The 12,251-nt window shown below is 53.6% G+C and overlaps 1 protein-coding gene across 1 annotated transcript; it reads left to right on the top strand.

Moving 5' to 3' along the window:
- The first annotated feature begins 7,881 nt into the window (after nt 1-7,881).
- On the top strand, nt 7,882-12,251 carry NHLH1 (nescient helix-loop-helix 1). Its single transcript, XM_085533662.1, has 2 exons — nt 7,882-8,081; nt 10,115-12,251. Exon 2 carries the CDS (start codon nt 10,420-10,422, stop codon nt 10,810-10,812), a length of 393 nt encoding a protein of 130 aa, XP_085389788.1. The 5' UTR covers nt 7,882-8,081; nt 10,115-10,419; the 3' UTR covers nt 10,813-12,251.

The raw sequence follows: 12,251 nt of genomic DNA, 5'->3' as shown, positions 1-12,251 counted from the left end.
TATTGTAAAGTACATTTTCCCCCTCATAAGGTAAGTCTGTTATATTTTCTTTATGTAGCAAATTAATTTCAAATCTCAATTCTATGCTTGGGTTTGGGCTTTTATTTCCACTAAGGCTTCTGTTTGGATTGGGTTTTTTTTTTTCCTCTCCTCACTCATTTTCCCCACACAAACAGATATAAACCCTTTCACCACTCCCAGCCCCATTTTCCACTCCCAGCTTTTTGTTCCATGCTGCTCTCTGGCGAGGCAAACAAACAGCTGCCTCCGTTGTCTGTGCCTATGCCACTCCTCAGATGGCCAACAGGTCTCCCTGTAGACAGTGCGATGACAGTGGCTGACAAGAGGATGGGAGAAGCAAGGGGCGAAGCTGGCAGCCACTGTGGCAGAGATACATTTTCCATAGTGCTGCCAATGCTGGAGAACATGAAAAGTCTTTGCTCAACTGTCAGCCTACAATTTACCCTGTATCATAGATCTGTTGTGTCCTTCAAACCTATGGTGCCAGCAGTGTCGCTGAGCAGAGGGCTGAAAGGAAAGGCAGTAGCCATCAGTTTGCTTCCAACCCTCCTCATTGTGTTTTGCCATGGTCAGTAAATTAGTTTTGCTCAGCTGGCTTTTGATGATCGGGCTGAACTGCTTAGATCTGAGCCTCCCCTCCTCTGGGAATCGGGCCTGAGTGTAGGATGGAAGGGGGTGGGGAAGAAAAGGGGGATTGCTGGATTTGTTGGGAAGTAAATGAACCACAGGGGTGAGTCTGCTTGGGTTTCTGTGCCCTTCCCCTCACAGTGCCCATTCCCATCCGTGGTATGAGCCCAACTCCTGCCCTGCTTCCCAGAGGTGAGGGATGCTCTTGAGACCATGAGCTGAACAGTACTTAAAATACAGAGGTGTTTTGTTGGAGTAGAGCTAGTGTTGGTGACAGAGGAGCTGCTTTTCATGTCATAGAGAATGAAATCCCATTTTATATGGAAACACACCTGCATCTCTCTCCAGACTGTAAATGGGGCATGCCAGGAGGAGCTGGAATCAATATGACCTATTGAGTTGCTCAGTCTCACCGCTGAGCTCCAAACAAAGAGCTGACAGTGGATTTGGGAGTGCTCATTCCCCTCCGCTGGGACTGGGAAAGCCTTTGTTGCTTTTGTGTATGGCAAGTAAATTGCTGCCCCTTGGGGAGCTGCTGTTGGCTGGTTTAAGCCCCGAGTTCGTGCTTTATCCCTGCAAATGCTCACTCTTAAGCCATCCTCCCCATGCCTTCACTCTGAGTGCAGTTATCTGCAGTAGGTGTATGTCCCTGGTTTGAAAATGAAACAAGCTTGACCCCCTTGTTTCTCTTCCTTTACAACATGAAGTAGCTGCTTTGGTTTGGAGCTGAGCACGTCCCTGTTTCTCCTCCCATCCTCATACAGCAAGCAGCAGCTGTCCTCAGCTGCGCCAACCTTAAAGTTGATAACTCCCCTGATACACTTTTCTCCATCACTCCTGAGATTATGTGCATTAATTAGAGCATCCCTAATGCTAATAAGCAATGGGGAATAAGGGCTTTCTTAGGACGTAAATGTGGAAAGTCGTTTGAGTGTTGGTGTAAACGTGGATTTATTTTTATCTTTGCAGTAGGAACAAAATTACTGAGTTTCTGAGGTGCAGTTGCATGCATTTGGATGGGTGCTGGCTAAGTAAGGTAAAGCTGTAGTCAGGGACCTCATCTCTGTTCCCATTCATGCTGCTGCTGCTCTGGGTAACAGTACAAAGCTGGTGGTACAGCCTTCCTTGAGATAGGCTGATGCAAGCAAGATAATTCTCATGTTCAAAGCCTGTTTTCTGTGATAATTAGATAAGTTTGCATGGGGAATTATGCACAGCATATGGAAAGCAAACAACTTTGCTCTTCGTGTCTGCCCTTCTTTTGAAGCTGCTACTCGGAGAGGCGCACCCTCTTGGTGCAAGGAAGGTTTGCAGCAAACACCATTCGTGTGCCATAGGTGGTCCAGGAGGACAAAGTGCAGTGGGGAAACCATATGAACACTCCCTATTTTCTGGCTTTGAGAAACCTCTAGCAAATTTTATTACCACCCCTCCAGCAGTATCATTGGATGGCACCAAAGCTCCCTCCAATGCAGTTGCTGCATTACAATCAAATTCAGGTGCTGGGAAATATGTTTTCTTCTGCCTCTCAGACTTTGGTTTGTTGTTCCAAAGTATGAGGATTGAATTTCTTCCAGAACTACTACATTTTAAAGTTGTTTTACATCATTCTTGGTCTAACCTGTTCTTCCTGATGCACGCAGGTGCTGGGCAGCTTTAGAGTGCTGTCCAAGCACTTGGCATCCATGGTGTTTATTAGGCACTGAATACAGCAGGTGAGTTACTCTGCTCGTTAAGTGGGGTGGAGGGTCTGCAAGCTCATTCCTGCTCCATTCTTGACCAAAGAAATAGGAGCAAAAGGAGAACACTGCTATGCAGTCAAGAGCAATTTCACCCCCAAGGGATGGAGCCTGGGAGCAGCAAGTTCTGCAGCCTCCTGCCCAGGGAAAAAAAGAAGTGATGCAACTTCTTGCAAGTCTTGCTGAACTGCTCCTCAAAATAAACACGCTGCTGACGCCAGTGAGGGCTGGGGCAGCAGTTCCCAGGGGCAGCTGCCTGTCTGCACCTTGTGCTGTTTGTTCTTGGAGGTAAATGCTGCAGTTTTGCACCTCTTCCCATCTCTTTGTGCCCAGCTCAGTTGAACCTGGTGGTGGCAGGACAGCCCTGGAGAAGACCAGTGCTAGAACCAGCTTTCTTGATGCACTTGGAGGGCAGTGATTTGCTCACTATCTGCTGCCTGTCATTTTGCTATGACATGCTGAGCTTGGAACTCAGGGGTCTCTGTCTCTGAGATCTGCTTCATCTCTTTGCCTTGCCCAGCTCAGTGAGCTCTGTCCTTACCAAGCTCCCCACTGACTCTTCATCCACCTCCCACCCTTGCCCTGCTTCTGAGATAGGTCGGTAATCCAGGAGCTGCTCTGAAGATATTTTCCCCATTCCACATCCCAGCGACATCAAAGCCCAGACGAGCCTTTTTCTTTATGGAAGCACAGACTCCCCTTGCTGAGGAGGGCAGCTGGCACATGCTGTCTCTGCAGCAAAGCCCCCCCAGGCATCTCACGGAGACACTCCCCTGCCACGCATCTTTTTGCAAGCATCAATTTCCTCCGCTCTCTCCCCATTGCAACTCTACCAGGGATTTCTGTACAAAAAGAAGATGCCACTGACGCTCCTGACCTCTGAACTCAGCTGCCTCCCAGGAGGCAGAGGGCTGGGGCTGAGCCCAGAGAGGAGGGTTTGCAGCTGCCCTTGTGCCTGGAGGGGGGAGACATATGGGGGGTGACAGTCAATGAGACAAGGAGAAAGGAGAGGAAATGTGTGTTTTCTTAGCGCCCAGCATCCCAGCTCATGGGAACTTTATGGCTCCAGAATATTAAGAGGCAGGAAAGTTAATTAATACCCAGAACAAAGCCAGGGTTGTTTGGCTTCTGAGAGAAGGAAGCAGTGGAGACAGGGAGAAAAAAAATATTAGTGTCTTCTTAAATAATTTTTCTATGTTTTATCAGCAGCTAAAATAGACTGTGTCCCAGACGGTGCTTACAGTCATTCTCCAGTACTCCCACTGCTGTGATCATGGATAGCTTAGTGTCATACCCAATGAGCAACAGTGAGTCTAGATGAAGGAGAGAAGGCTCGGCTCAGAGTAACCACTGCAGCAAAGCAGAGGTTGTTGGCTGGCACCCAGTGGGCATCTGAGTCCAACATGTGGTTTTAATATCAGGGTCTGAATACTACAAATAACATCATAGGAATTGCCAGGCTGGATCATGCCCAAGGTCCATCTCTTGTCTCTGATGGACCAGCACCTGCTGCTGCTAGGAAAGGTATGGGAAGACCCTGGAGGTGGATTGAGAAGGAGGTGCTTTGAAAACTCCTATTTAATGGTTCCAACTCACTCCTTCCTTGCCCGCCTTGCACTCTTGTGGCCTTGTCCTTTCTTCCTCTTTGCCTTGGCTGTCCTTCTTCTGCACAACCAGCCCATGAGCGGTGCAGGGTGCTGCAGGGATGGAGGTTGCTGCTTAGGACCTCCATCACGCTGCTGCCCAGGTGATCCCTCCCCAGCGCCAGCATGGGCTCCAGCAGAGAGGTTTCTGGGGCTAATCAAGATCGACATACAAACAAAACAGCATCTCTGCATCTCGCAGCCAGCAGAAAGAGAGAAGCAGATGGGCGAGAGGAGGCAGGGAGCTGCTGCTAAATGGATTGATGGAGAGGCCTTTAAGAGAGATGGATTGGAGAGGGAGCCGCTGGAGGAAAGGGCCGGGGCGGCCACGCTGCGAATGGGGCAGGGGCCCAGGGAGATGATGGGAAGGGAGAAAGGCCTGTAGATAACAGATGGATGGACACAAAGACTGGAAGGGAAGAGAGGGACAGATGGACAGGCAATAGAGAGAGTCAGGAGAAGAGAGGGATCTGAACGTAATTAGATTGGATCCGATTATGACAGACTCGATTAGAGCAATATTATGATCAGGAGCTTCTGTCGCTATTTGGCTTTTAGGGGGGAACAAAGCCAGAGAGCACGTGTGGAAGGGGGACAAGCGGAGGCAAAGGGAACTGGGAAGGATGAAAGGAGAGGGGCTCCTTGTAAAAGCTGTCAGTGGTGGTGGTGACAGATTGTCTGGTTATCGAGCACCGGGGCCGTCTGTCACCGGCCGCTCACAAAACCTGCACTCAATAAAAGGCAGGGAGACAAAGGGAGAGGAGAAGAGAGGATCTGCCACATATCAGGCTTGGGGTGCTCTGTGTGGCTCAGGGGCTGTTGGTACATGGGTATATGCACAGGAAAACACATGTATGCACACAGACATGTGCTGGGCCATGCTTTGCCACCTCCCCAGGTGTCCTGTAGCCCAGCTTTGCTTGTGTGCACACTAGTGTGTGTAGCTTGTATGGTCAGCCTGTTCTAACACATGCTCCAATGCTGCTCAAAGAGGCTTTGAGCCCTGGGTTGGAGCTTGAAGGGCTGGAGCATCACCCGGCTGAGCTCCAGCTGTGCACTGTGATATGGTTGGCAAGACCTTGCACCATCCATGCAGAGCACTGTCCCCAATGCAGCCCATTCAGCTGCAGCAGTTGGTTGCAAAGCAGAGGCTGCAAAGCAGGAGTGATGGAGATGGCAGCTGCCCACTTTACCAACTGCACTTGTGCAGTCCTGGATAAGAGCAGCAGCACCAAAACCATCCCTGCAGGTGCTAGAGGAGCTCTACTGCAAGGAACAGCCCAAAGCTGATGGAGGAGGCTTTGCTATGAGTGAACAGTGGGGTTATTGCAGGAGCAAAGGCAGCTCAGCACCTCTGGTTCTGCAGAAGGCTCTCTCTGGATGTCTCATGATGAGGTCCATGAAGCAGAAGTGATGATGCCCCAGCAGCATCCTTTAGTGTGTGGCAGGGTCCCCCGTGAAGCTCTCCCACTCATCCTTTGGTTGTGTAGCCCCTCGCTGTATAAAAGTTACTCCAGCTGGGTCTGCCCCAGCAACCCAAGGGTTAACACTGCCTGTTTTCCTTGACAAGCAGAGGCCAGTGCGGTCCCGGGTGGCTTTGTACAATATGTCACCTCGTCTCCTGCCAAACGCTGCTTCTCAGAGCCTCCTTCCATACTGTGCACGGAGCTGGGAGCAGCTCAGCCCTTGGGGTGGGCACAGGGATGGACCCCCCTCAGCCACAGCATGGCAAGGAGAGAGGGAGTGTTGCAGCTGACTGGTGCTTCCATTGCCATTCAGTGCTCCTTGAGTGCTGTGCTAAACAGCAGAACTAGGAATCCTGAGGGTTCCTGCAGGCTGTGATGTGTGGGCATTGCCGTGGAGAAGCCCAGGTGGTCGTGACGAGGAATATCAATTCCTACCAGAAGGGAATTGGGAAATTCAGAAGTGAAGAACAAAGCCAAAGGTTCTCTTGTTCTCCCTCCCCCCAACTCCCATCAGTTCTTGGCCAGCTGTAGACCAGCCAAAGCCCAGAACTTCTTGCAAAGGAAGCAATGGCCAAACTCATGGGGACAGTGGCTGCTCACATGGACCCTGAGCAAGGGGAGGTCATGGCCAAGGGGAAACATAGGGGTAGGTTGCAGTAGGATGGCACTGAGCTTCTCATGGTGCTGTCAGCCTCCTGCAAGACCTGGAGCTGTGGCTTCAACTGAGGGGTATCCATAGATGCAACTCTCACTCTTGGCAATGGATGCTGAGAAGTGAAAGGCCCTTTGTAACCTCAGCTCAGCACCTGTCAGGGGTGGAAGGCTGGAAGGGCAGAGTAAAGGTGATGAGAGCTCTGAACAAGGGGCTGTGTCTGGAAGCGCAGTGGGGAGAGAGCAGGGAGCCTCGGGAGTGGGGACCCATTGCAGGAAGCAGGAACCCTGCAAAGCAGTCCTGGCTTTTCTGCTGGGATCAGCTCTGCTCCATCTCTGCCTGCTCCCGGCAGGGTGCCCGCAGCAGCCCGGCATCAGCTGCAGAGAGAGGAGGGGGGCCCTGCTGGCGTCCTGGCAGGGACACGGAGCAGAGGAGGCAGCAAGGAGCGAATGCAAACAGCCCAGCGGGCTCTCGGGGGAGATGGGGCCAGGCTGTGATTGTAGGGAGGAGGGGGTGTGGGGCTGAGGACCCTACAGACGTGTGTGCTGCTCTCCTGCAAGCAAAGAGCAACGTGTGTGGGGTGATGGGTGCGCATCACATCCTGTGCGGTACCCGGGTGCTGTGCGTTATTCTCGGGGTGGATGCAACGATTGCCACGAGCTCATTAGGCGAATATTGTTTGCTAATCGGTGCCATAGCAATGGTGAGGCAGTTCTTCTCACCACCACCTGATCCCTCCGCCTCGGCCGCCGCTCGCTCTGCAAACCCTGAGCCCATCTGCTGAGCCGTGCCGCGGGCTGGAGCTGGCCCAGGTGCCCATGCCCATCACCTGGGCTTCATCGTGCTGAGAAGAAGCTGCCCCAGGGGCCAGGAGTGGGGCAGGGAGCCAGCACCGGGGGCTGGGGGGCAGAGGGGATGGAGGGGGGATGCTGCAGCAGGAACAGAGAGTGGGATGGGGGATGCGCGGCTTTCAGAGCTGGGAGAGAACTGATAACAGAGCAGATTTTTTTTTCAAGGCAGAGCTTAATGGAAGAATTTGAAATCAGAGAAGGGGTGGGAGGTTCAGATGAAGTCTAACCCACAAAAGAGATCGTTGTCTGATGGTTTGCAGTGTGTCAATGCAGCACTTGCAGCTCTCTGGGTACGTCTTCCTTTCACTTTCTCTCTCCTCTCCAAACTTTACTCCGGGTGAATTTTACAGCAGCTCACAGGGAGCATCTATGGGATGGTGCTGCTATTGGAGCTGTATGGGACAGGATCTCCAGCCCCCCTCCTAGGTGATGCCCTCACAGCCTCACCCCAAACCAAGCAGGGCTGTGCCATCGGCCCCGCCGCTCCCGTCCCACCCAGTGCTACGCCTGCCCATCTCTCCCCTTCCACGCTCACTCCCATCTCTCCATTTCTCCTTTATGAAATATGCATGGAGAACAGATGTCGCCTTTTCCCGGAGCACCCCCACCCTCCTCCCTCCCTCCCTCCCTCCCTCCCTCCCTCCTTCCCTCCCTCCTCCCAGCCCACCACCTCCATCCACCCTCCAGGACCACATCCAACCTCCACCTCCCTCCTCTCCCTCTGTGGGGGCTCCAACCTCCCCCCACAGCCAATGGCATCCCCTCTCTTGGCTTTAATATTTATGAGGGGGGGAGCAGCGAAGCGGCCAATGAGGCAGCTGGGGTCGGACCCAGCGTGCGAGGCTGGGGTGCATATATAGCGCATGGGGCACATGCCTCCTTGGTGTCCATCTCCCTGCACGGTCCTTGAGCTCCTGTCCCATTCGTGGCATGCTTGGGCCCCAAGGATCCCGGGGCTCATCCCACCCAGAAGGTCGCCAACTTTCCTCCTTCTCCATGGACGGATGAGCGAGCGGTTCCCGGATTACTTTGGGCTTCAGGAAGAGGAAAACTGGAGCCTGGGAATGGTCGTCAACTCAGGGGTAAGGCTGGGGTGGGATGGAGAAGTGATGCTATGGGGTTGGGTGCTGTAAGAGGGGCAGGAAGGGGATTTATGAGCAGAAAGAAGGAAAGGAGCATCCGCTCAAACAGCTTCAGAGTGGGTCCGGTGGGGAGAGCTCCGAAATGGTCACACTGTTGGAATGGAGCATGAGGAAAAGGGTGAGGGTTGGAAGCGTTGATTCTCTTGGGGCATCACCAAAGCTCTGCTGGAGGTAGGAATGGGACAAGTGTGGGTCCAAGGGGAGTTCTTGCAGCAGGTGGACTTAGGAGGGTGGCAGCTTATGGCTGATCCAGAGCAGAGAGCAGATCAGAACACGGGGCACCCGTGCAGAGGAAGAGCTCATTGAGGAGGGACCAACACTGTGAAGAGGGAGAAGGCTGAGCTGTACTGGGGTGCAGCATTGGAACTTGCCTTCGTGCAAGCAGTGCAGTGTCCACTGCCAACATCCTCCTGTGATCGAGAGCAGTGAGAGAGGCCCCGCGCAAAACTCATTGCTGACACTACAACTACAACTCACTCGTGTGGATGCAGAAGCAGCATCACACAGCATCCCACAGCCCTCTGCACACCATGGCACAGGGGTGTGACGGCGGTGCCTCTTAACAAGGGTGACAGCATCCAAGGAGGCAACCCAGCTGTCTGCTTCCTCCCACCCCACAATGATGGGTCCAGGCAGCGGATGGGAGCAATGCTCCAAGGCAGAGCCACCAGCAGGAGGGATGGGGTGGGAGAATGGAGGTCTTGGCTCCCTAGGAGTGGGACAAGAGGACAGTCCTTTATTATGGGGTTTATTGCACACTCAGAGCCCTAAGGTTACCTCCTGAGAGCCACCTTTCTATCAGCATGTACCTAAAGCAGCTCCTTCCCTCTTGTCCAGAATGAGGGCTTGGCAGGAACAACTTTTTTCTTCAGCATTTGGTGCTTTACCTCAATTGGAACACTGGTTTGTGCTGTAGGAAAAAGTCCAGTTAATTTACTTGAGTGAAGTCTAAATATTCCAGTGCAAGGGTTGGTGTGTGAAAAAGTGAGCAGAGACCTGGTGGGCTGAGATATGAACGCAGGTGGGAATTAATGGTTGTAATTGCATGTGAGATTGTCAAAGAGTTTTCAATGGGGACCGTATGTATGTATGTGCTTGGGCAGTGCTTTTGCACATCAAGCTCTCTGTCCATCACCTGTCCTTCAGAATGGGACGTGGGCTATTTCTCCCCAGCCATCACCTGTCTGTATTCGTTTGGTTTCCATTTCTCAGTCATATGGCTCATTACAAGCTTGTCAGGCCAGAGAGATGTAATATGTTGTACATCTCTGCCTGGCTCTCTTCCCAGCCTGGCCGCCGTCTCTTTGCTCAGCAGCATTTCCCCTTACATAGTTCATTCCCCATCCCCTGCCCGGGGTCGCTGTCCCCATAGCCATCCATCCCCAGGCTGTGGGCACCTGTACAGGTCCCTGCCCACAGCACCAAGAGCCCGAGGCCAGGAGCCCTCAGGGAACACGCAGCCAGCTCCTATTTGGACACATCAAGCAAAGCAGCTGTGTTGGGTTCCATATGTCTGGGGTGCCAGGATCCATGACATACGGGCTCATTTAGTATACAATTGAGCCCCCCTTCCCCTCGCCCCCGCAGTCTGTTTTTCCCCTTCACTCATCCACCACCTGTCATCCCTCCAGAGAGCCGGGAGGAGCAGCTTCTACCTTCTCTCGGAGCCACTCTGAAGCTCTGTTTCAACCACTGGAGCCAATCCCCTTTACCATCCCCTTTCCTGTCCCTTTCCCCTTTCCTGTCCCTTTTCCTCCCTCCTGTCCCTTTTCCCCTCTCCTGTCCCCTTTCTCATCCCCTTTCTCTACCCCCTTTCCTGGTCCCCATCCCCTTTCCCTATCCCCTTCTCCATCCCCTTCCCTGTTCCCATCCCATCCCTACCCCCATTCCCCAGCCCCACCATGGAGCAGGGGGGGCACAGCCATGTCCATACTCCCCTCTCCCCACCCTGAGCCCCTCTCTCTGTTTTGCAGCTCGACTCTGACACCTGACAGCCCCCCGGCCCGGGTTCAGCTGCACGGAAGCTGCTGATGTTTGTGTTTTTGTTGTATTTTTATGCATCCTGCCCTTCTCTCAGTTTATTGCCATCACCCCTTCATCAAGAAAAAGGGAAACACTCTGAAGTCGTACAGAGACACCGTGTGATGAGGAGGAGGAGGAGGAGACCCAGCAGGGCTGTGCTGTGAGCCGGAAGCCCTGTCCCAGTGGATCCATTTTGCCTCGCTCCATCCTCAGCCCAGCATCTGTCCGTCTGTCCATCCATCCATCCGCACCCACCATGCTCAACTCGGAGCAGACAGAGCTCGACCTCCCTCCCGCACACTCCGAGCCTGAATCCGTCTTCAGCGACTGCAGCCGCGTGGGCAGCACGGAGGAATCCAGCATCTCATTGTGCCCGCAGTCCCGTGGGGCTGAGCAGGCAGAGGTGGTGAAGAAGGACCTGCAGCACCTGAGCCGGGAGGAGAGACGGCGGAGGCGACGTGCCACAGCCAAGTACCGCACAGCCCACGCCACCAGGGAGCGCATCCGAGTGGAAGCCTTCAATATGGCCTTCGCTGAGCTGCGCAAGCTGCTGCCCACGCTGCCACCTGATAAGAAGCTCTCCAAGATCGAGATCCTCCGCTTGGCCATCTGCTACATCTCCTACCTGAATCATGTGCTGGATGTCTGAGCTGCCCAGCCTGTGTCTGTTCGTCTGTCCGTCCATCCATCCATCTCCAACCCAACCACTTGCTGGGCTGAGGGCTTGAGTACATCTGTCCAGATGTGACCCAACCACGCTGCACCTGTATCTGTCTGAATGCTTGGATGGACCGAATCCCATCTGCCCACTCGGCCTCTACCCATACTGCATCTCCCCACCACCAAGCCCACATCCATCTGTCTGTCCATCCTGCCTGAGCCAAGCGGGCTGCTCAGCCCATCAGCCGTCTGTCTGTCCTGCTGGACCTGCTGCCTGAAGCCCGTCTGTTCCCAACGTCTGTCTGTCCTTCTGCTTCATGTCCCGCTGATAGCGCCAACGGGATCCTGAGCCCACATCCATCCATCTGTCCCCACAGCCATGACCTGGTCCACCTTCACCCACATCACCTCTATGAGCCACAGACTGTGCCCATGAGGCACCAAGCAGCCCACAGTCCCATCCATCCGCCCCTCCAGCCACAGGGCACCACCTGGGGACCACCCCATCTCCCCTCTGCACTGAGAAGCCCCTCCAGCTCCATCCTGGTGCAGCACAGAGTACTCAGAGTGCTGCAGATATAGGGCAGGATTCAGCCACACTGCTCCATGGACAGCTGCACAGTGCCCAAGGCCACACTGGCTTATGCCTGGCTGGAACTGCTGTCAACTGGGACCTGGCTGAGTCCTTCCACTTCACACCCCCCTTCCCAGTGCCTCCCACTATGGGAACATCCCAGAGCTGTGCATCCCCACCTGCACTGCCTTCAGCTCTGAGCAGAGCGAGCATGGAACCCCTGGCCCTTTACACACCCTCTTTGCACCAATATCTCTGATAACCCAGAGCAATCTTCACGCCCCTCCTCTTCCTCTGCCTCCCCCATTATTTTCTAAGAGTTAATTTTGCACTGAAGGTGGCAGGAGCACAAGCAGAGCTCCACAGGGATGAGGACAGAGCAGAAAGTGCCCACTGTGCCCAAAGGCAGCTCACTGCTCACTGCAGGGTGGGATATGGCCCAGCTCCATCCCTGTCCTGGCACTGCCCACAGCTCCATAATGCATCTCCAGTGCTGACCCCATCCCATGGGCTGCATTCAGGGATGTGGCATCCCCAAGGGACAAGCACAGAGCAGGGCAGCCCACCCATCCCCTCCATTCAACCCACTCCCCCTGCGCCACGAGGATATTTATTGAATTAATTTATTGATAAATGTTATTATTATTTATTTGCTGTGTTGTGCACTTTTCGGAAAGGAAACCTAGGAAGCAAAACAAACAAATAGAAACGACCACGGTGGAAAGCAGTTCAACCCACCCCTGTGTGCATTCGTCTTGGTTGTTCGGACTGTGCAAGGATTTATTATTTATGAGTTCACGAGGAAAGCAGGGGAGGGGGAAATGAATTAAACTGCCAGCAAAAGAGATCCTGAA

Source organism: Coturnix japonica, unplaced genomic scaffold (genome assembly GCF_054131305.1).
Source record: "Coturnix japonica strain WE unplaced genomic scaffold, WE-NBRP24 Scf062, whole genome shotgun sequence".
NCBI classification, from domain to species: domain Eukaryota; kingdom Metazoa; phylum Chordata; class Aves; order Galliformes; family Phasianidae; genus Coturnix; species Coturnix japonica.
Note: the sequence above shows the minus strand (reverse complement) of the source record. Positions and strands in the feature narration are given on the sequence as shown.